Genomic DNA, 25380 nt, shown 5'->3' on the forward strand with positions numbered 1-25380 from the left:
GGTACTTGAAATCCTGCCCAGGAAAGGGTCTTCTATTTGCCAAGCATGACCATTTGCAGATTGAGGGTTATACAGATGTTGATTGGGCTGGTTCAGTCTCTAACATGAGATCTACTTCTGGGTACTGCACTTTTGTGGGTGGTAATCTAGTTACTTGGAGGAGCAAGAAGCAACTAGTTGTAGCTAGATCCAGTGCGGAGGCAGAGTTTAGAGCCATGGCTCATGGAGTGTGTGAACTTATATGACTGAAGAGTCTACTTCAAGACTTGAGTTTTGACACTGAAGGCCCAATGAGACTTTATTGTGACAACAAGGCAGCTATAAATATTGCCCATAATCCGGTTCAACAAGATCGAACCAAACATATTGAGGTTGATCGACACTTCATCAAAGAGAAGCTGGATTCTTGTTGCATTTGTACTCTTTTTTTGAAGACAGGTGATCAAATAGCAGATATTTTCACCAAGGGTCTCATTCTTGGTCTATTCAGTACCTTATTGAGCAAGCTAGGAATGTATGACATTTATTCTCCAGCTTGAGGGGGGAGTGTTAGAGTTGTTAGTATTTTGTATAAGGGTAGTTTTGTCACAGTCTTGTTATAAGTCATGACTTAAGTTGTATTCCTTTTCTTATCTTATTTCCATTTACCTCCTTAGGGAGGTCAGTGTAATTCTAAAAGTTATTAATGAAATTAATATTTGTGTTGAGAAACCCTCAACGCACACAATCGTTTTCTCTCCAAACCCTTTTCTTCTTCTTCTTCTCTTCTCCTCTCTTCCTCTTCTCTTTCATACTGTAAACCCTTCCTTCATTACTAGGATCGATCTTTTGTAAATCTTAACTCTTGGGTGTCCAGTTGTGGCTTGCATTCCTCACACATCCATGCACCTTTGGCAGTGTTTTTCATGTAATAAGTATGCTCGGTGCCATGGCTGCACTTGCTACAACACAAGGTTTTCTTTCCATCCTTCATTTCCGTAGATGTTACAGACTTGCTCTTGGTTAAAAGACTAACTCTTATCATCAGAATTAAAGGCGTTGTTTTGAGAATATGCATGTGAAAATGGGCAGATGTTGAGTGGCTGATTGTGATTGATCCTCCTTGTCAGTAATGAGAGGAAAAGAAAGAGAAGAGAAGAGAAAACGAGAGGAAGAGAGGAAGAGAAGATGTGCAGGCCAAGAGTTGCACAATGTGTGTAATCTCTCACTAAACTTCAATAGATATTTATTAAGGGTAAAACAGAGAACTCAAACATGAAAATAAATAAAAATATATGACCAAACTACCCTCTCACATGTCTCAGTATTAGCGCCTGGTGCTAATACTGAGACTCACATGAATCTCGATAACACTCTCCCTCAAGTTGGAGCATAGATGTTAATCATGCCCAGCTTGTTACAAATATAATCCACTCTTGCACTCTCCAAAGACTTCGTGAACACATTTGCAAGTTGCTCTCCTGTACAAACATGACAAGGAGAAATCAGTCCTTGTTGCAGCTTCTCTCGAACAAAATGACAGTCAACCTCAATGTGTTTCGTTCTTTCATGAAACACTAGATTTGAAGCAATATGGACAACAACTTGATTGTTACACCACAGTTGCATCGGAGAATCACTAGCAAAGCCAAGCTCAACCAATAACAGCCCTATTCTAATTCTGCATTGGAACGAGCAGCTATTGTCTGTTTGTTGCTCTTCCAAGACACCAAATTCCCACCAACCAACACACAATAACCTGTAGTAGATATTCTATCAACTAGAGATCCTGACCAATCAACATTTGAAAAACCCTCTATCCGCCCATGACCATGATCACTATAGAGAAAGACCACGTCCAGGAGCCTTTTTAAGATAACACAAAATATGCATAATAGCCTCCCAATGAGATGTCCGAGGAGCAGATAAAAACTGACTCACCACACTCATAGGAAACGTAATATCAGGCCGAGTCACTGTTAGATAATTTAACTTCCCAACAAGCCTTCGATACGTCTCAGGATTAGGCAGGACATCACCACCATCAATAGTAAGTTTCAAATTAGGATCGATGGGAGTATCTAAAGGCTTAGAACCCAACATCCCTGTCTCTGAAAGAAGGTCAAGAACATATTTTCGTTGTGAGAGCAAAATCCCTTTCTTCGACTGAGCCACTTCCATACCCAAGAAATACTTCAGTTTCCCTAGATCCTTGGTCTGAAATTTCTGCTGCAAATATACCTTCAAATTCTCAATACCAACAATCTCATCTCCTGTAATAACTAACATAAACAAGAAGGAATACTTTCCTTGCACCAGAGCGGCGGAAAAATACAGAATGATCACTACCACACCGTGTTAGCCCAAATCTAATACAACTTCAATAAACCGGCCAAACCAAGCCCGAGGGGACTGTTTCAACCCATACAATGACTTCTTGAGCTTACAAACCAGACTAGACTCCCCTTGAGCAACAAACCTAGGAGGTTGCTCCATATATACCTCTTGTTGCAAATTCCCATCCAAAAATGCATTCTTAACATCAAGCTGATACAAAGGCCAATGGTAAGTAGCAGCAAGAGAAATCAAAATGCGAACAGAAGTAAGCTTCGCCACAGGGGAAAAGGTATCCAAATAATCCACACCATAAACTTGGGCATAGCCCTTTGCCACAAGGCGGGCCTTCATAACGAGCTTAGGATCCATTAGGGTTCACTTTCATCACATACATCCAACGACAGCCAATGGTAGATTTACCCGAGAGTAAGGGAACAGGATCCCAAGTCTGATTTTCCTCCAATGCCAACAATTCCTCATTCATAGTAGCCTTACAATCAGGACTAGACAATGCCTCTGCGACAGATTTTGGAACAGGGTGATTTTCAACGGTTTGTAAAAGAGAATGAAGATGGAAGATAAACTAGCATAGGAAACAAAATTAGAAATGGGGTATTGGGTACAAAACCTAACACCCTTACGATGAGCAATAGGGATATCAAGATCAGAAGGAGGTTCCAAAGGAGCAGTAGTACCTATTTTAGGATCTGCCGGCAAAGAAGTAGATGGAGCAGAACATGTGGGAACGGGGGGAACCCATACTTTCTTGTAGTGACCTTGAAACACAATAGGTGGAGGTGCTTGTGATGAGGCAGCCTGTGGAACATGGTGAACAATAGACTGAATAATGGAAACGGGAAGAACATCATCCAACTCAGACACAGTAAAAGACGAACCATCATAGGATGGATTCAAAGAAGGAAACATCAGCAGTAACAAAATATTTTTGTAACTCAAAAGAATAACAATGATAACCCTTTTGGGTGTGTGAATAACCAACAAATATACACTTGAGAGCTTTAGGATCCAACTTTGAAACACCAGGACGATGATCATGAATAAAACAAACACAACCAAATACCCGTGGTGGTAAAACGAACAATGACATAGAAGGAAACAACAAAGAAAAGGGAATACCACCGAAGGATTTAAGTCTCGGACCGTATCGTATCGTCTCGGCCGATACGTCTCGGTATCGGTCGTGGTCGATACGATACAGGCCGAGACGTATCTTTTTTTTTAAAAATGCAAATGTCTCGACTGTATCGAGACGTATCGACCGAGACGTACCGATACGATACGATACGATCGATACGTATCGATACAGTCGAGAGTTTTTAAAAAAGATTATTTTATTATATTTAAAAAATGATATGTATCGAGACGTATCGAGTCGTCTCGATATGTATTGATATGTATCGACCGATACATACCGATACATATCGAGACGACTCGATACGTATCGTTAACTTAAAAAACACATGGCCATTTCATTCTTTTCACCTAAAACTCGATTTCTAGCAGTCCTGGTGGAAAAAAGCTCTTTCAGCTTTGAGAAACCCTTCCAAAAACACATTTAAACTTGCTTTTTGGGTAAGATTTCTTGAGGGCTTTCAATTCTTTGCCAAAAATGAACTTAGAGGAGCTGAAATCACATCACTTGGTGGATCTAACAGCCCACATTCGAATTCAAAAGCTGTTCTTGAAGGGTTAGGTAAGTTTTTTGAAAAAAACTTGAATCTTTTGCTTTAATCTTTGATTATTGGTATGTTTTTTGGTATGAATCAAAGAGAATATGTTAAACAAACATAGAAATTGCATTCTTTGTATGCATTTACAAAGATTTGGTTTCAAATCCATGTTTCTTTGACCATTTTTACCCAAAACCGAAAATTCCTTCTTTAAAATGAAAATATATATTTTTTCTTCTTAACTTTAAAACAAATGGTAATGTTTATAAGATATGGAGTACATTATGTATAGATGTATGACATCCCAAGAAGATTATACATTTACCCTAGAATCTGTATATATATATTTTTTTGGGTATTTTCTGAATTTATAAAATACTTAAAAAAATGTAAAAAATCTGATTTTTCCATCTATACTCTTTCATTATAGTTTGATAAAATGTATAATTGGCTGAAATAGAATCAAAGACTTAGATTCATATATGTAGTACATTATGTCATTTTTTTTCATTATTTAAAAAATTAAATAATGTGTAACTAGTTGTAGAAAATATAAAAATGTTTAACTATTGTTTAGGGCAACTTTACTAGGTAGTAAATAAAAGAAGATGACGCAATGCATGATATGCATCATAATGTCTGTCTATACTTGTATAAATAATAAATTATTGATGTGTGGATTTGAATATTGTTTAATATATATCTTATATAGTTATCTACTTTTGTTTGGTATTTAGGACGATGCCGCGACAACAAGACATTGGGTGGTCTTATTGTACCAAAATAAACAATAATAGATTGCATACACAAGGCAACTTCGCGACACCCAACATCTTGGAGGTGGGGTAACTCGGCAAAAAGAGCACATGGCAGGAGGATATGGAAATGTTTCCAAGTGTACAAAGTGCCCTGTAGAGTTAAGCAGGGCAATGCAAAAACACCTTAGAGATTCCAAAAAAAAATCCAAGCAAGCACATGATGATGTTGATGCATTGGTGAAAAATTTAATGGAAGATTTTGAAGATTATGAAGGATCGGATATGGAAGTAGAGGAGGACCTAGAGTTGGCATTGGCGATGAAACAACCAAGACATGAAGCAAAAGAGCAACAATGGAGAGCTGAGCAATTGATTAGAAGTCAATTAGCTCGACCTAGCCAGGGCCCTGTAGATATTGGTGTTGGCTCCTCTTGTCGTCCATCTCTAAGTAAGGGTAAGCAGCCTGTTGGCCTTAGTAGAGCAACCAGTGTGAAGGGGATGTTTGATCGGTTTACAAAGAGTGGTAAGGGTAAGAGAAAGAAGAGCCCAGATATCAGAGACATGGATCCTAATGTCTATAGAGCAAGGGATGCTAGCCAACAGAGGATTGAAGAAAGCTTTCAACCCAAAACACTTAGTAAAAGGATAGGCAAAGCAATCTCCAGATGGTTCCACAGTTCTATGATTCCACCACATAAGGCCAAAGATCCCCACTTCAAGGCCATGGTAAAGGAGATTCAGCGGTGTGGGAAAAATGTTAAGCCACCCACACCTCATGAGATTGCTGGGCCTTACTTGGATGATATTGTCCAAGAGGTGCATGAGTATGTAGAGAGGTTCAAGGAGAAGTGGCCATTATATGGAGTGACCATCATGTGTGATGGATGGAGTGGACCAACAAGATTATCCATCATCAATTTTCTTATCTACTGTGATGGAAGGACGATCTTCCACAAGTCGGTCAATGCATCTAGTGAAATCAAAGATGCCAACTACTTGTACAAGTTAATGGATGAAGTTGTGGAGGACATAGGAGAAGAAAATGTTGTCCAAGTAGTAACTGACAATGCAGCAAATTTCAAGAAGGCTGGTCAGTTGCTTATGTTAAAGAGGCAACATCTATTTTGGACACCATGTGCAACTCATTGCATAGAGTTGATGTTTAAGGACATAGGAGAATTGCCCAAGGTCCAAAAGTTGGTTGATAATGCAAGGAAAATCACCAACTTTATTTACAACCGTAGTTGGGTTTTGGCATTGATGAGGAGTTACACACAAGGGGATTTAGTGAGGCCTGCAACAACAAGATTTGCAACAAATTACATTGCAATTGATAGCCTCATTTTCCGAAAGCATGGGCTGCTACAGATGTTCACCTCTACTGAGTGGTTGACTAGCAATTATGCAAGGTCTGAAATTGGGAGATTTGTTCAAGATCTTGTCACCTCCTCAAAGTTTTGGGCTGCAATGGGCCGACTTTATAATGTTATGATGCCACTCTTTTGTCTGCTTAGAGAGGTTGATGGGGATAAAGAGCAGACCATGGGTAAGATGGTAGAGGCCATGGGATGTGTGAAGAGAAAAATACATGAGAATAACCCAACATCAAACAAGAAGTATTTGAAGATTATATCCGATCGATGGGAAAATATGTTGGTTCAAGATGTTCATTGGGCAGGTAATCTTATATGTATACGACTTTGGTTTCATTTTAAACACTTAGTAGTTAGTAAGTTACTATTTATTTATTTATTATTAGAATTTCTAGGTTTCTAACCATCCATTACAAACCATGTGCAGCATATTATTTGAATCCGGATATCCAATACTCCAATGATATAGGGTGTAGACCGGATCTATTGCGTGCCCTAAGGAATGTTGTGAACAGAATGGAGCCAGATGTAGCGAAGGCCACACTTGCCATGGATGAGGTTAGAGCTAAATTAGTTGTATAAATGATTGAAACCAAGAATAGAGTGATTGGTGGAAGTGAAACTAATATATATATTTTTTTAATACCTCTCTAGGCTAAGTATTTTCGGGAGGCCACTCGTGGTTTTGCTGATAGAATGGCTATCCATGCTAGGAGCACACAACGCCCAGGTAAGTTAGGTTTACCTAATTTATTATATAATTTAAAATTTGTTTTAAGGTTTTGTCTTTTAATATTTCATTTATTATTGTGCAGCTGATTGGTAGCTCAATTATGGGGGTACTAGTGCTCCACACTTAACCCGAATTGCAATTCGAGTATTATCCCTGACGGCATCCTCTAGTGGCTACGAACGTAACTGGAGTACATTCGGATTGATACACACCAAACCCCGGAATCGTCTCAGTTATTCAAAGTTGAAGAAGCTAGTGTATGTCCATTACAACATGAAGCTGAAGCTTAAATATTTAGAGCTGGAAAGAGAAGGAGATGATGTATATGTCAACCCAATCGACATCAACCACCTACTTGACGATGAAGATCCAGTTAGAGCATGGATAGAAGATACCGATAAGGTATTGGTGATGGATCAATTAAGTGAGGATCGCCAGACAACCAAACCTGATCCAGTGATAGAGAGCATCATTCAACAGATGGATGAGGATGCAACACAGCCACCATCACAAGATCCTTGTCCTAATGTTGAAGAAAATGAAAGTAGCTCTGAAGAAGGTTTGGTCAGGAGGACGAGGTCAGGTCATCCGTATGGAGGAACTCAACAACATGTTGATGATGAGGATGAAGACGACGATGGTGATGATGATGGTGATGGTGATAGAGGTGGTGGTTCTGTTGCTGCTGCTGCTGCTGCTGATGATGATGATGATGATGATGACGATGATGATGATGGTAGTGGTGGTGGCCATGGTGTTGGAGGTAGTGGTGGTGGCCATGAGGCTTCACAACATCGTGCTGGGGTTCAGTTCACATGTGAGGCAGGATACACACATACTACCCAAGATATGGATCATGGTCCTGAGCCTACTGGCCATAAGACTTACTCGCGGAAGCCGCATAAGGGCAAGTCTACCAAGCGCTCCCACAATCCATATGATAGTGATGTGCTTATGAGTGGCATGGAGTCACTTAGCATTAGTTCTGATTATGCTGGTGTTTCATCAGGCCATGGGCATTATGCATCAGGTTCTTCTTCAGGCTATGGACATGGGGCTTCTGTAGGGTATGGAAGTTATGGATACGGAGAGAATCAAGCACAAGCACAACCTAGTCTTGTCGTGACATTAGCCACTCCGAGCAAGACACACGATTCTACTATGAGTGGGAGAGTCACTACCATCAGTATTTTGACTGGGCTCAGTATTGTGCTTATGTTCGGACAGTACACAACATCATCTTAGTCGCTCCTATTGTTAAAGACCCTTACAGACATGACTTTGATCTACCCCGACATTCTTCATGGCAATAGAGTGACTCTACATGTAAGGAATTTCATCTTTTAATCTTTTATAACAATTTCAAAGTGCCGCACTTGTCTGGTTATTGATTATTCACAATTCTTAGTATATATGCATGATATATGACACAAATTGCTTGTTTATATTATTTTTTGTGTCCAAAAGTGTATTTTCATGTGTATTTTGATCATTTTCATGCGTTTTTGCATCGATCGATACGTATCTCCGATACGATACGATACGTCTCTTAAAATCGCCTGACCGATATGATACCCGATACCGATACTTAAATCCTTGATACCACCACATAAAACAGAGGAAGGAATGCGATTAATAAGGTAATATGAGGTTAAAACAACATCTGCCCAAAATGATTTAGCCACTTTCATCTCAAATAAAAGAGAGCGAGTAACTTCCATTAAATGCCAATTCTTTCTCTTGGCGACACCATTTTGTTGTGGGGTGTAAGCATAAGAGGATTGATGAATAATACCATGTTGAACCATAAATTCAGCAAAAGGGGCAGAAAAAATACTCCTTAGCATTATCACTACGAAAGATACGCAAAGGAGTCCGAAATTGATTATTTACCTCATTCACTAAAGCACAAAAGATGGAAAATAATTCAGAACGATTTTTTATTAAATAAAGCCAGGTAACCCTGGAATAGTCATCAACAAAGGTTACAAAGTAACGAAATCCCAGTGTAGAAATGACAGGACACGGACCCCATACATCTAAATGAACTAAAAAAAAAGGTTGGTCAGACTGTTTATTGACTCTGACTCTAGGAGGATAACTCACACGGTATAGTTTCCCAAACTGACAGGACTCACAATTTAAACTAGATGGTGACCGAAAACAACTATTAAGAAGCTTCAAACTCTCCAACGAAGGATGACCCAAACGACAATGAATCTGGTGGGGTGATGCCACACTGGTACACTCCATAGATGAAGTGTCCTCAAGTATATAAAGCCCCCTCGACTCACGACCTATACCAATCATCTTCTTCGTCGTAAGATTCTGAAATACACAAGAGTCCGAGAAAAAGGTAACGGAACAATTATAGGTTTTGGTAAGTCGATTAACCGATAAAAGATTCAAAAAGAAATCAGGCAAATAGAGAACTGAAGACAAAGACAAAGAAAGTGTAATATGAACAGTGCCAGTACAAGTCACTTTAGCTAAGGAACCATCAGCTAAAGTAACACTAGATGAAGACTTTTGGAAGGAGGAAAGTATACCTGAGAGTCTGAAACACTAGTCATATGATCCGAAGCCCTTGAATCAATGATCCAGGACAAGATGTAGCAGTCGAAATACATGCAGTGGCATTGCCTGTCTGAACAAAGGTGGCAGTTGAAGGCTAGGTTGACTGAGAAATCTGAAACTGGGTGAAACGAGCATACTCCTTATCAGACATCTTCACAGTCTTACCCTCTGGCTGTGGAGATGGAGAAACAATAGACTTAGTAGTAGTAGAATTGGCAAACTGTTGCTGAGATGGTTTGCCATGAAGTTTCCAACAAAAACGCTGGATATGTCCTGGGTGACCACAATGGTGACAAGTCTTCACCAAATTCGAACCATTAGAAGTACCCTGAGTACCCAAAGTAGGTGGTTTACCAGAACCAGCCCCACGTCCACGATCACCACCACTATTACCACTACCACCATTACCAGCCCCACTATTGGGCCTATGGTTGGGTGGAAAAGATGCCAAAGCTGATGTATCAACAGCAGTAGAATTCTCATGAGAAGTACACAAAACTCTAGAAAAAGTTTCGGACAATGTAGCTACCTTGTCACCACCAAGAATTTGGGAACAGATTGAATCAAACTCCTTCCCAAGTCCTCCCAAAAACCCCATAACAGCAAGCTGCTCCCGCCGACTTTGCATTTCTTCCACATTAGAAGTAATAGGAAGAAGTGAATTAAGCTCCTCATGCATCCTTTTAAAATCAGCAAAGTATTGGGTCAAAGGACGATCCTTTCGATCAACCCTATAGAACTCCTGGGGCAACTCATAAATGCGGGAAATGTTGTTTTGTCCAGAATACAAAACATTAAGATACTCCCACAACTCCTTAACAGTATCAATGTGTGTCACCAAATCGACAATCTGATGTTCCATAGAATTCAACATCTGTCCCAAGATTCTAGCATCAACAATACCCCATAAGGGGTCATCATCAGGTTTATTTTTAAATAAGTGATCTTGCTGATCACGTCCCGTCAAAACCAACTTAACAATTTTCCTCCATTGTTGAAAGTTGGTGCCCCTCCAATTTCTTTTCAGTAATACGATTGGAGGAAGAGAAAACTTCGGTCATCACCGACTTCGAATGATCATCCATTATGCAAAATCAAATCGATGGAGTAAAGATGTAAAAAACAAGAGATAAAATTCTAGAAAATTCGAACCTTAAAAACCTTGACAAAAAATTGTTTTGGTCAAAAAACCCTGACAAAAATCGATTCCAAGAGAAGATGCTCCACAAAAAATCTGATTCCAAGTAATAGTCGAAACAGTCAAGTACACTTCCAAAAAATTCAATCAAACAAATAGGATCCAAAAACCGATCCAAAGCCTTTGAAAAATCGATTTTTCTTTCACCCTGAAAAATCGATCTCTAAAACCTTGACAAGTGTTGTCGATTTTAATCTTCAGCTTCCACTGCAACATTTACTCCATCAAACTCAATAAAATACTTCCACAACGAAAAGAGAGACCTAGTTCTTAATTTAGAACATGAACTAGTGTCTAAACAAGTCCAAAAAACAGCATAGGGTGCTGCACCCCTTCAACTGAAAAATAGAGGAAGCCGCAAAACTTCAATCTCTCACAAACCCTTCAATCTTCAATATTAGATTTCAAAATAGTGTAGAGGATAATCGAAGAGAGCTGTGACAGTGCCTAATGCTCTGATGCCATGTCAATAATGAGAGGAAAAGAAAGAGAAGAGAAGAGAAGAGAAAACGAGAGGAAGAGAAGATGTGCAGGCCGAGAGTTACACAATGTGTGTAATCTCTCACTAAACTTCATTATATATTCATTAAGGGTAAAATAGTGAAATCAAACATAAAAATAAATAAAAACATGACTAAACTACCCTCTCACATGTTACTCACATGAATCTCGATAACACTCTTGTTGTCTTCAGCTTGAGTTTGGCAGCAAAGATCAAGGCAAATCATTAGTGACCTCAACCTCGTGGTCAGAATTATCATCAACCACTCGAAGTCGATGTATAACATGCATTGCTTGGGTATATTTAAATTCATCATCACTATTGACCTCATTTTCATTAGTGTAGAAAGGTATGCCATCATTGGTTTCTACTTCATGATCAGTCTCATGACTAGCTACCACAGCATTGGTAGGCTTAATTTTTTGGGGACAATACTTAGCAATGTGCCTAGCTTGGTTACAGTAGTAACACGTATCAGATCCAGAACCAGACTGCATAGGGGTCTTTCTTTTGTAATCAGTTCTTGAGGAAGAACCTTGCTGATTTGATGAGGGAGGTTGTCACACCCTAATCCCGGCAAGGGATAAAATACTATAAAAAGGGTATGACTAGGATACTTACCAACATCCTAAACCGCCTCCAGGATCACGGACGCAGTGGCTTACCTCACAGTCACACAAACGAGAATGAGAACTAATATCAGAATTGCGGAAGACTTGTAATAATTACTGTTGATTCTCATTTAAGGAAAATAACTACGATGATAATAAATACATAAGGTGGATTATCCTTAAGTTTAAAAGTTCTTATAATAGAAGTCGTTTGATAGTACAGAGAAAGGAAGGAAACATACATCAAGGAATACAATATCAAAAGCAACAAAAAGAAAAGAAGTATCAACGGTCATAGACCAACATACATCAAGGAATACAATATGCATGAATGCTATGTTGTGTAGAGTAATGGAACTATATCCCTGGTACCGGAACTTACCCTCAATCCCCAACGATACAACGCCATTAATTTACGACATAGTAGAGATATATCCCTAGTACCGGAACATACCCTCGATCCCCAACAGTATAACCCTAACTACGTCAGTGGAAGCTTGCCGGTCCTGGAACACACCACCAGTCTCCCAGCAAACCTCCGATAATCCCAAACCACGGTACCGGAACATACCCTCGATCCCCAGGTTGGATTATCAATAAGGCGATCATGGTATAGGAACTCACACATTTACCACCCGTATCTTTTTTATCACATTTTACAAACCCAATATGCAAAATGCTATATGAAACTATCGTATCGAGAGGTATTTCGGATGCATCAACATCCCATACCATCTATCACCGGGTACCAGCACGACACGACACATGACAGGCCAAATATAATAGATGATAAGAGATATTAAACAACCACATTATCATTTCATCCATTCCAACACAATCACAATGTATAGCCATCAACTAACATGTACATGAACATAATCATAGGTAAATAATGCAAATATGTGTTATGCATGAAGTGTGATAAGTAACTTGATTGCAACAAAACATATCATTTAAACATAGAATCATTTCCTTAATGATCAAACAAAGTCCAACCCCCACTCACCAATGATTCGTGTAATGTTCGGGGTGTCTATTAGTGTTTGCTTTGGTACACGCTCTCCAGTATGAGCTTGACAGCCTAAAGGTGCCAGAGCAAGTGTTAGAATATGTGTAGAGGGATCCCATTAGGATTCCCCAAGTGTTACTATTGTGTATAACAAAACACAGCACGAACGGACTAAGGAGCTGAGGCAACAGTCTAGGTCCGTTCCTGGATCCGTTCAAGCTTGAACACGAAATTCTCAAGTCTTTCACTTCCAATCTTCATCATTAAAGGTATTGGGACCATAGGATCCAAAAGGATCACTTCAAGGTCCAACAAGGCTACCATGGCCTAGCCTAGGCATTAGTCTTGGGGATTCAAGGGTTTGGAATCACCTTAGGGCTTTTCCATTTCTAGGTTGAGGTCACAAGTCCTTTAGGACAGCAAGGAAGTTGCAATAGAGGCCTTTCAAGCGTTGGGGGATTCAATAGACCAAACATCAAGAATCCAAAGTCTAGAGTTGCTCTAGGGTATTGAAACCCAAAGATGAAAAGGGGGGTTTCAGAAATAGGCGCAATGTTGGGTGAAATAAAAGGGCAAGGCTTCAAACAAGAAGCCTAGACTAGGTCCATACCTTTGGGTTCTACATGAAAACCTGGGTCAAACTTCCAATTTCAAGGATTCTAGTCCCTAAAACCAAAGAGGAAGAGGGGCTTAAGGCATCAAGGGTAGTAGTCCTTGGCACCAAAATAGGTCACTTAATTAACATATATTTAGGGGGCACTTTAGGTGGTAATTAACCCTTATTAAAATTATTAAGTCTACATAGGCAGCCACGACGTGGGCGAGGTCACCGGATTAGAGTTATGCTCTAAAGTTGTGGTCAAAACATTTCAGCTAGGTTTGGGCCCACTTTTGAGGGTCTTTTATTTGGATTGAGTCCACGGTTCCTTCATAGGAAATATAGCCCTTTCAGTCTATTTTACAACGCAACTTGAATCGCGTCGATACGATATGTATAGACAAAGTTATGGCTAAAATACTGAGCATCAGTCAAGCTGTCAACAGCGGATGGATTCACGAACGGAGGCACTCATGTGAATCCGTCCGTGCATCCATTCGAACCCTGAGACACACCCGAGAGGGGACGGAACCACGGACGGAAGCATGATGGTGAGTCCGTCGCTGAGTCCGTTCGCAGCAGAAACGAGTTTTTCAACTCTGAACCTCATCCAAATCGATCCCCAAGGCCCTCAATGGCTTCAAGGGCTTGTAGGGATGGTTCCTAAAGTTCATTAGGGTCCTAATAACCCTAATAGCACAAATTACCCAACCCAAACTTGGGATTTTGGGTGAAAAACCTAGGTTTGCAAGGTTTGGTTGAATGGCACTTCAAAGAGAGGTGCAAGGGTGTGCAAAGGCATCCCAAGGGACTAGAATCATCCCCAACAAGAGCATTGGGTCCCAAGTGGAACCCAAGCCAAACCCAAACTCAAGATCCAAAATCCTAAGCTAGCAATTAGAGAAATAGAGAGGGAGAGTTGGGAAGATTACTCACAAGCAAAGAGGAAGCAAGAACCAAGGCTAGGTGAGCCCCCTGGACCTCCTTCCTCCTCCTTCTCCTTCTCTACCCTTCTTTCCTTTTCTTCTTTTTCTTCTTCCTTCTTCCTTCTTTCCTTTCTTTTCTTCTTTCCCTGTCCGGACAGCAAGAGGGGAGGAAGAGGGTGTGAGTAGGGAGTTGATTTCCCCTTCTCCCTCTCTCCTTCTCCACTTTCGTTTTCAGCAAGAAAGAGAATGGAAAGCTCTACGAATGAGCTCTCTCCCCCCTATTTACCCTCTTAAGGCTGAAATAAACAACAAAAGGTAACTCCCTAAACTACCCTTACTTTTATTCCTTTTTTTCCTACAACAAGCCATGGTCCAACTATTGGACCAAGATTAAACCCATGGTCCTTGAACCACATGCTTCCTTTGAACCAACCCAACTTCTCAAACCTAAAAAGAACTTATTGGCTATAAAATGAAATGGGCCTTAGGGCTAGTTTGGTTGGCAGCCCAAATATCCAAAACCCATTAAAGCTCTAATTGGCAATGTGGGCCCACCTATATAACTCAATTAGGTAAGGATAGGATGGGGGTGGGGTCTACCATACCCAGGGATGTAGCCACGGTGTCCGAGACACGGGCACGTGGGTCCCACATAAGAAAACAGCAAAACAAGCATGACAGGATTGACGGATTCACCAGCAGTGGATCCGTTCGTGGTTCCGTTCCTGCTGTCAAGGCCAAAATCAACAGTAGGGGATGTGGGGCTTTGACCCACACATCAAGGACTTCGAGGGGTATGTATACCAAACATTTAGGGTTCAAAGCTTACCCATGGTGTGGTCCAATCGTCCATCAAGGTGTGAATACAATCCTTGTGTTTGAGTTTTCCCTTTGACTGTTACGGTCCAAGGTCACATGTGTTGACCGTTGGCATTGTGGCGTCACCCATCAGTAAAAATTCAATTTGGCCCGAGATATTAGGGTGTATTTTGGGAGCGGGTGTAACAAAGGTGCTCTATAAGTTGCAGCTTGGAGATGGGAAGGTCCTCCATAAAAAGGGGCCTCATAAGACCTAGAGGGCAGCTTCATTAATTCTTCTGCTTCTAAGGCCTTTTGATAGCAGTCCTAATATCATAGAGAGTTGTAGTACCCATAGCTTTCCTTACTTCAGGCTTGAGACCAAGCTTGAATTTGAGGACATTAATTGGGCATCACTTGCTTCAATTCCCGAACGTGAAAGTAGGGCAGAAAATGATTCTGTATATTCAGCCACAGATATGGTACCTTGCTTCAAGGTATTGAACTGGTCATGCAATCGGTCAACAAATGGAGGAAGGTAGTTTTCCTTCAAGTCATCTTTCATTTCTTCCCACGATGTGATGGAAGTGCCTTTAGTAATCATTCTTTTCTCATGCATTTTCCACCATTCTCGAGCAGGACCAATGAGTTTGGTCTTGACGAGTTTGTTTTTTCTTAATTCGGGCATCTCATACCATTCAAAATAATCATCTACAACATTCAGCCAGTCAAGAAATACCTGGGGATCGAGCATTTTATTCTTTCAACTCTATCTTGACTTAATGAGTATCATCTTGCCTTCGGGGAGGTTGACCAGCATTTTGATCAAAGTATGATCGCATGTAATCTTCAAAAGTTGGTGGATGATGTGGTGGTGGTGGAGCATAGGTGTTGGGTCTCAGAGGAACTCTTCCGGCAGTATAAGAGCCAGCTGGTGGTGGATGATGCTCACTTTCAGCCTCTATATTGTTGTGTGGAGGATGAAAAGTAGAAGGTTGCCGCTGCTCTATAGCTAGTCTTTGAGCTGACATGGCTTGCATGGAGTCAAGGACTTGTCTTATGGTAGCAGAAATTTCTTCAAGGGATCGGGAGTTATTCTCCTCATCAGACATGTCTCTAATACCAATTTGATGCAAACAAAGATGGCTGCTGCCAGGGTCGAAATCTGGTATTAGGGGGAATAGGAAAAGGGGCCACGATTGAGAGGAGGGGGGACTTTATGGGATGAGGGCTGCAAGTGAAAGAAGGGTGAAGAGAGAGGTTGTAAAGTGAGATAGATAATTCTTAGGCTGACTTGAAAATTTTGATGTTGATGTTGAGGAACTGAAGAGATTAACTTAAAAAGTAAGAAGAGATAATTAGGATAGGTATTTGGCAACTAGAGATCCACTAGTGCCCTCGCTCTTGGAGTTCCACCAATGCCACCACCTTAGTTGTCACATCGTCACGGCGATCCAAGTCGGTGGAAGGGTGTCTAATCAATATATCTACATGTCGCCCGCTTTGGCGTTGCCATGGCGATCATGTCTACTATGTTTTATTTTTTATTTTCTCTATTTTTAATGTCATTTAGTATGCTATAATATATACCCTATAACATAAAAAATCAACATGAAAAGTGTACTACTAATCTACTATGGTTTAATTCGTGAAAGTGTAATATCCATTAGTGTATATGAAAGTATGAAAACATGGATTACAAAGCAAAAAAAAAAAAAAAAGAGAAGCAGCCTGTTAAGGCGTTACATACTACAAAGAAGAAAGTTTGTGTTGGAACATTCAAGCAAAAAACAAAAAGAGCACTAGAGCAAACTACGGTAGAAGAACATTCAAGCAAAAATTAAAAAAGCAGAATTGAGTTGCAGACTACGGTAGAAGAAGAAGAGCAGCCACTTAACCAAGCATTCAAGCCAAAAAAAAAAATGGAAGCATAGGCGTTACAGATTACACTATTACAGAGAAGAAGAAGAGCATTAGAGCAGTTAACCAAGCAGTCCAAGCATTCAAGAAAAAAAAAAAAAAAAGAAGAGTCGAGGACTCGAGTTGCAGACTACAGTAGAAGAAGAAGAAGACTAGGGAGTACCGTACCGGAGTAGGGACTTAGTAACTTACTTTGTCGGAAGAGTCTAGCTATGGTTGCCAGAACTGGATGAGTCGAGCTGTTGTTGGGGGGGAGCAGTAGCAGGCGTTAAAACTAAAAAAAGAAAAAAAAAGAGGAAAACAGAGAAGTAGAAGACTAGGGAGTACCTTGCCGGAAGAGTCGAGTTGCTGCCTTGCCGGAACTAGAAGAGATGATGGAAGAATTGAGTCTCGAGTTGCAGAGTTGCCGCTTGCAGTTGCGCAGATGCCAGAGAGGAATCGGGGAGTCGAGGGTTTTCGTTTTAGGAATTAGGGATTTTAGTTTTTAGACTTTTTAACACTATTTTTTTTTTCTTTTATGTTAATGTGTATTTCAAGTTACACCTCTAATACCCATTAAGGAAAAGGCAGTTAAGCTCTTAAATGGTTTAAAAACAAATAAATTTTTAAAAACTTAAGTTTTATACACTGAAATAGGAATATCGCCCGATATGGCCATATATTGTGGTATGGCGTCCATGGTGGCCATATCGGTCGATATTTGTGCATCTACCATATCGTTGGTTGATATGCACCCTTTTCCATCGCTAGGACGCCATGGCGGTGTCATGGTGACGCCATGACAACTATGGCCACCCCTAAGGAGGTCCACCTTGGATGTAATTTACTGAGTCTACAGCCCACCTGAGATCCCCAAGGTAGGGTCTTTTTAAGAAAGATTTCTATTTTTTTTTTAAAATTCTAGCTGCCAAAGAGGCTCCTACGATTTCTTTATTTAGGGGAGGAAAGGATTAATCAAACCTTTGGTTACATGCATCTAATAATAAATGGACTATTGGAATTCCCAAGCTAGATGGAATTCCAATACCTAAGAACAATCCCCCATACATAGAAACAATCCCCCAAAAATCAAGAAACCAATTCCCATACATAGGAACTACAAACAAGAATAATAAATCTACATAGAGAAATGAAAAATCACGACTAAAATGAAAAGCCATAAAACTGTTGTTCACTTGTGGGGCCAGATTTGGCCACCCAAGGAATCCACGAAATTTGTTATACCCGCGCCCAAAATACACCCTAATTTCCCGGGGCAAATTAAATTTGTACTGATGAGTGTCGCGATGCGGCCAACGGGCCGCATCGGTCGACACCTGTGACCTCGAGCTGTGACAGTCGAAGGAAAAGCTTGAAACAAAGATTGAAATTCACACCTTGATGGGCGATTGGACCACACAATGGGTAAGTTTTGAACCCTAAATGTTAGGTACACATACCCTCCTTGAAGTCTTTGAAGTGCGGGTCGAAGCCCATCATCTTTCTTTAAGTTTTTGGCCTTGACAGCAAGGACGGAACCACGAACGGAACCACTGCTGGTGAGTGCGCCCGATGTTCCATTCGTGCTGTCATGCTTGTTATGTGTGTTTTCTAGGGAAGGACCCACGTGCCCATGTCCCGGACACCGTGGCTATGTTCCCGGCCATGGTGGACCCCATCCCCATTCTTCCATTTCATGTGGGGTCATGTAGGTGGGCCCACATGGCTCACTTAAAGCTTTAATGAGATTCAAGTCCTAAAGACTAAATTAAATGGTTGTGGGCCCCACCTAACCATATGTATGACCTGCCCCCCTTCTTGATGCTAACCCGGTCTAAGGGCGTTAAGGTCAACTCACCCTATGTGGTGCTTGTAATGAAGGTTGATAGGGGTTATTGATCGGGGCGTACTCGTGTACGCGACCTAGGCCGAGTGGGACCTACCAACTGTAATTAGCACTAAATTGGACTAAGACTTACTGAGACCTAATTACCTTAAGTATTGCTTAAATTGTAAATTTACAGGGTTTCACTAGGCCATTTAAATACATGGAGTGAATAGTGTTAAGGGCTAGCCAAACAATACCTTAAGACCATAGTACTTTAGAGCTTGGGCCTGCCATCCAAACTGGTCCTATCGACCAACTTGAATTAAATGGATTCTTAAGTTTAAGGACCTAGGCAAATAGGCCTTAAGGCCCATTTCATTTTATAAAAAGGGAACTTGAGATCAAAGCTCATTTCATTCTCATCCAAGCCAAATCGTGGAGAAGAAAGAAGGGGAAGAAGAAAAGGAAAGCAAAGAAGGGGAGAAGAAGGAGAAGTAGAAGGAAGGAGGTCAAGGGGGCTCACCTAGCCTTGTTCTTGCTGCCTCCAATGGTGGTAAGTAATCATCCCAATTTCCCTCTCCATTTCTCTATTTGGTAGTTTAGGGTTTTGGTTTTTGGGGTTGGGAATTGCTTGGGTTCCACTTGGAACTCAATGTTCTTGTGTTGGGACTTGGTCTTAGTCCCTTTGGGTGCCATTGCATACCCTTAATTCTCCCAATGGTGTACCCAAAACCCAAGTTTGGGTTGAGTAATTGGGTTCGGACCATAGATGCCTTAATCCATTGAGTCATTAGGGTTAATAGAACCTTCGAAATCACCCCTACAAACCATTGAAGCCATTGATGGCCTTAGGAACCAATTTGGAGGAATATCGAAGTTGAAAACTCGTTTCTGCTGTGGACGGAACTAGGGACGGAACCACGATGTAAATCCGTCCGTCACTGACAGCTTGACCACTGCTCAGTATTTTTACCAGAACTTTGTCTATACATATCGTATCGACGTGATTCAAGTTGCGTTGTAAACTAGACTTAAAGGGTTACAATTATTATGAAGGAACCTTGGACCCAATCCGAATGAAAGACTCTCAAAAGTGGGACCAAACTTGGAGGTTATGTTTTGACAGCAACTTTAGAACATAACCTTAATCCGGTGACCTCGCCCACGTCTTGACGGCTTGTGTAAGACTTGATAAATTTTAATGGGAGTTAATTGCCACCTAAAGTGCCCCTAGATATACTAATTAAATGACCTATTGTGGTGCCAAGGTCTACCCTTGACGCCCTCAAAACCCCCCTTGCTGTCCTAAGGCATTTATGACCTCAACCTAGAAATGGAAAACCCTAAGGTAAGACCAATCCATGAAATCTCCTAAGAACAATGAATGATATGTGACATTATGCCCTTAGGAAGGTTTACGATACTCTCCCCTAGCCCTTGAGGCTATTGGACCTCAAGGAAGAAGGCTGGGAATCAAACTGACTTAAGGATTTCATGTTCAGGCTGGGCGGAACAACTAACGGAACCACTCTGACTGCTTCCATCTGTAGTTCAGAACCCTTCAATATTTTCTTAGGGTTTGGAATGGATGCACGAACGGAACCATGATGATAATTCCGTCCGTAGATCCGTCCCATGTATTCTGAGGCCATGGCCTGGGTGGAACCAGGAACGGAACCACCTCGACTGCCTCCGTCCCTGCTGTCTTTTGTATAAAATGATGAAAACACTTGGGGCTCCTCTTGGGAACCGTCCTCACCTTCTGATACTATGTTTCACGTATCCCTAGGCTACCTAACTTGTGCAATAGAGCGTGTATCAAAGCAATCCATACCAAACACATCGAATGATATTCGAACTATGTGAGTGGGTCTGGGTGATTATTTGGACTTGCTTATTATATCTATACATGTATATTTTTACTTGCATCATTATAAGCATGATTGCATAATTGCATTATTTCTTATTTATGATGATGATTATGATGATGCGAACTGTGTTGGGTTATGGTGCCGGGAGGTACTGGTGCCGGAACCCTAGATATGTTTATGTGATCTTCTATTGCTTGCCATATTGGTTTGTATGCGCCGTGCTGTGTTGGTACCCGGGTGATAGGTGGAATGGGACATTGATGCACCCGAAATACCTCTCGGGACGACATGACTTGCATGTAGTATATCTGCGGATAGGATCTTTGTTCCCTCATGCTACGACCCTTACCAACGGGGGTTTAAGTGTTGGGTAACCAAAACACCGGATTCTGTGGAGAGTGAGAGAGGCCAGTCAAGGTAGTAATGGTTATCGGGGTTTGCCTTTGGGTGGTGATGACTACGGCTGGCGCGGGCCCCTAGTGACAATTGAGGTTTCGCTGTGGTGATAAGATAAGTGACCCATGGTGTGTACCCGAGTTGTCATAGTAGCATATACCTTTGACTTAGAATTGCGTGTTAGGTGGAAAATATATATTAATATTTACATACATCACGGATTATGTGTAAATTGTTTGTATGTGCATTCCCCATCCCTTCACTGGCTCAGTGGAGCTTACCCCCGTTGTGCAACCCTTTTTAGTTGTGTGCGGGTGATGCTTCGATCGTGCTCCTCCTTTTGATGTGAATTGAGTGGAGACGGTGACTTAGAACCTAGATGATGGTGTACACTCATGGACTGTGCCATTTGGGCACAACTTTATCTTTTGTTATTTGTTTATCATGAGCATTGTATATATTTGGTAGTAGTACTGCTATTTCAGTTTCCAGCTAATCTTTTGGGTCGAAATGTAAAACATTAAATTATCTATCACGTAGACTTTGAATCCTTTTGTGTTTGTAACGCTTCCGATTATTTATGATCTTTTGGAATGTAATATTCCTTTACTTTCTGCACTTTGATATTATTGTAATTTAATATTGGTTTAAGACTGTGAGTTGGCCACTGCATCGAGATCCTGGTAGTGGTTAGGATGTTGGTAAGCATCCTAGTCATATCCCTTTTATAGTATTTTATCCTTTGCCGGGATGGGGGCGTGACAAAATTGCTGTGTGGGCTAGAGTTACTTCAGTCCAGGCTGGACAGCACCTGGGCTGGGCTTGAACATGGGCTGTTGAACCAGCCGGATGCTCTGCATTACCTGTTGAAAATTGAAAGTTGATGCATCTGCCGAGTTTTTTCCATGCATTATGTGATATGATTCATGAATGCACCATCTAGTTGGGGTAAGGTTTTGTTGGGTTGGATTGAGTAACATGAGTGTAAGTGATATGTTTCTTAAAAAGAATATTTTCAAATAAATAAAATATGCTGACAAGTTATTTATTTGTCTATTCCTTCTTTTTTTTTTTTTTGATAGAAAAGGAATATATATATATTAAAGAAGTGATAGAATGTCTGAGAGAGTCCCAACAGTATTAAACCCCATTTGTAGTGTACTTGCTTTGACAGCAAGCGGTTAAAAAGATCCAAAATCCCTTCATCCCCAATATTACAAAAAGAAATTGTATGAGTAAAAGTTTTGAGCTGATAAAAAATATAAAGAGAATTTCAAAAGTCGTGAGTAGTTATAGGATCATTGATGATTTGTTGCAGCTTGTCCGAAACATTGTGCCATCCCTGTGAACTTGCAAAAGTTAGTCCATTAAAAAGCCGTCTGGCTTCTGCTTCTATGGTGCTAGTTGAGTTGATGTTGTCCAGTTTAACCAAAGCAAAAAAATAGTTTTTCACAACTCCAAAAGACTTGTTTTGTTTGGATTCCTGTTATAATGTCCTGCACAAATGAGAATGGGGTATGCCAGAGATGGTATCATAACATTGGGATGAGTAGTAAATATATTACCATTGTCAAGTTTTTTTGGGTGCAAAATTATTTGTCTATTCATTACATTAAGATCTACCCCCTCCCCCATAGAAAAGAAAAAAGAAAAAATTACATTTAAGATTTGTTTGAAGAAAGGGTAGCATGAGCATAACATGTAAATACATTTTGTTTATGAATAGAATTTGACTAAAATAATATCTGACATTAATATCCTTGGTTTCTCCCTTTTTCTTCCCCTTTAGCCATGGCATTAGTGTTTTTTTAAATCTGCGGTGCAATCACTTTTTTGTTATTGCTGTTTAATTGATAGATTCATGAGTTGAGTATTTTGTTTAATCTAGTGCATGTAGTTTCTCTTGAACTTCAAACTATGTGGTGTAAAATTTGTCTATTTAATTCTGATGCACATGATAAGGTATGAGAAAGTTGTTTGAGGTGGCCATGGCCATGTCCAATATGGAGGAGTGATTTGATTCAGATTGATGGAACTAAAAGAGCTAGGGGCAAACCTAAAATGGCCCTAGGAGAAGTGGGGAGGAAAGATATGCATAACTTAGGCCTTTTATCAAGTATAACCTCAAATAGAGCTGATTTGAGGGCAAGGATCCATGTAGCTGACCCCATTTAGGTGGGATAAGGCGGAGTCGTCGTAATTCTGATGCACATGGACCTATCTTTGGGTGAAAGAGAACTTACAATCTTCTGCTCACAGTTGACTGATGGCCGGGAGAAAATTATTTTAGAAGCTAATGTTTATCTTATTGAAACATCCTATTAGATATGGAGTTAATGACATGGACACAAGTGCAAAAAAAATTTATAGAGCTGCCTCGGGAACACCAGAGGGCCATGCCATAATATTACTTGCACACAATGGACCTACAGGTGTGTCAGACTGTCAATTTTGCTGCTACGTTCACTACTTTTTCCTTGATAAGTGATATTTTCCTCCAAGAACTCATACCTTCATGCTGTGTGCAGGTCTAGGCTCTAAGATGAATGACATCTGTGGAGCAGATTGGGTATTTGTAGGTGGCGACCATGGGGATCCTGGTAAAGATTTTTTTGTCGTGCCATTCATGCTTATCAATGTGTATATATATGCTCCTCAATGTCTAGAACATAATCTTGTGGTACAGATCTTGCACAAGCGATATCTGAGTTGAAAGAAACTACCCAATTCTCCATTCCTTTGGTTGTGTTCGGCCATATGCATAAAGAGCTGGCATATCAAAATGGTCTTAGAAAGATCATTGTGGTTGGGGCTGACAACATTATTTACCTTAACGGAGCTATTGTACCAAGGGTGAAAAGATTGATTGGTGAACAAGGACACAGTAGCAACTCCATGACAGATGATATGTCTCTTTGTGCACCTGATTCCAAAGGAACAGCGCGGGCCTTCACTTTAGTTGATATATTGGATGGGAAGTTGGAGAAGATAGCTGAGACTTGGGTTTCGGTCATTGGAGATGAGACTGCTGTAGAAGAGGAGCATGTACTTTTTAATAGTGGTACTTAGGCTCCCAAATCCAATTTTTAGACATATCATACATATACTTTGTTTCTTCGTTGTCAATTCTCTTGTAAATTACTGTAATTATGATATTGAAGAAAGTCACACTGATGCTAACTGATCTTTAAAATAGTGTTTCATGTAGTAAAATATACGTATTGTGGCAATACTAAGTCATCTTTGAAATTATGATGCTTTACATGAATGCTCACACCATGATACTTCGACATAACAGAGTGAAGCAGGTGAGCAGATCTGTTTTCCCAATTTGGAATGGAAACAGAGCTGCATGGGAAAGCTTTTGGATATTTTGGAAGGTATAAGATGGTTTCAGTTTGTAGCCTTCAACTATTCACTTGCAGTGGTTTTGAAATTTTTTCTTTCCTCGTTCCAAGTGGAAGTTAAGGACACAGGAATTTGAGAATTTTCATTTATCATAGCAGTGTAGTAGCATTTAATATTTGGGACTAGGCGGAGTCACTAAGTTTTTCTGAAAGACAAGTCGAGTCAGAAAACCTGATTTTTCAACTATGATTCAAATAGGATATGCCTTATAATAATTTTATTATTGTTTTTTTTAAAAAAAAGGGAAAAAAAAATGCCATTGTACAGATTCCTACACTTCACCATCTGATTGACCAAGTTGATTTCAGGCCGACAAAAACATCCAATGTGGCTCAAAAGCTAGTGTAAAGTTAAAGAGGATTACAAAATCCCACTAGTTCCACTATTACACGATTACAATATGGGATATTTTTGTAGGTTAAAGAAATATTAATTGGATTGACCTAGGCCACTTTCCCTGAATTTTTATTTGCTTTTGCAACTGGAGCGTTGCTGTGCATATTGTGCGGCGTAGCAACGGCTATGTGTGCATAGTGGGCCCCACTATCCACACATGGTCGCTGCTGCGCCGCATGATGCGCACAACAACGCCCTCCAGTTACAGCAGCAGATAAAGGTCCCGCTTCCCCTGCCCATTTGGGCTTGAAATCTAACCAACAGCATGAATGTCACATTCTCTATCACATGGATCTGCTCTTGTCTATCTTTTGTCTACAATGTGGCAAGTGATAAACTTTAATACATTTACCTACTTAGGTTACATTTAAATTTTTTTTAAAATGACCGAATTTCCTATGCACCTACTTATGTTCTACCAAGATTTTTTCGAATTGACCAGGGGCGCATGAAATTACCACAGCTCCGCTGGTCATTTCCATCTTTCTAGGG

The 25380-nt window shown here is 40.4% G+C and overlaps 1 protein-coding gene across 2 annotated transcripts in view; it reads left to right on the plus strand.

The window, feature by feature from the left end:
• The window catches only part of LOC122646647, a 39857-nt gene extending 15599 nt beyond the window's left edge, over positions 1 to 24258 (plus strand). For both annotated transcript variants that reach the window (XM_043840239.1, XM_043840240.1), the window contains 3 exons: positions 23410 to 23516; positions 23613 to 23684; positions 23771 to 24258. In XM_043840239.1, coding sequence (XP_043696174.1) covers positions 23410 to 23516; positions 23613 to 23684; positions 23771 to 24153 — 562 coding nt within the window. In that variant the 3' untranslated portion in view covers positions 24154 to 24258. The remainder of the gene's footprint in view (positions 1 to 23409; positions 23517 to 23612; positions 23685 to 23770) is intronic.
• Positions 24259 to 25380: the final 1122 nt, after the last annotated feature.

This window comes from Telopea speciosissima, chromosome 11 (assembly GCF_018873765.1).
Source record: "Telopea speciosissima isolate NSW1024214 ecotype Mountain lineage chromosome 11, Tspe_v1, whole genome shotgun sequence".
In the NCBI taxonomy this organism is placed as follows: Eukaryota; Viridiplantae; Streptophyta; class Magnoliopsida; order Proteales; family Proteaceae; genus Telopea; species Telopea speciosissima.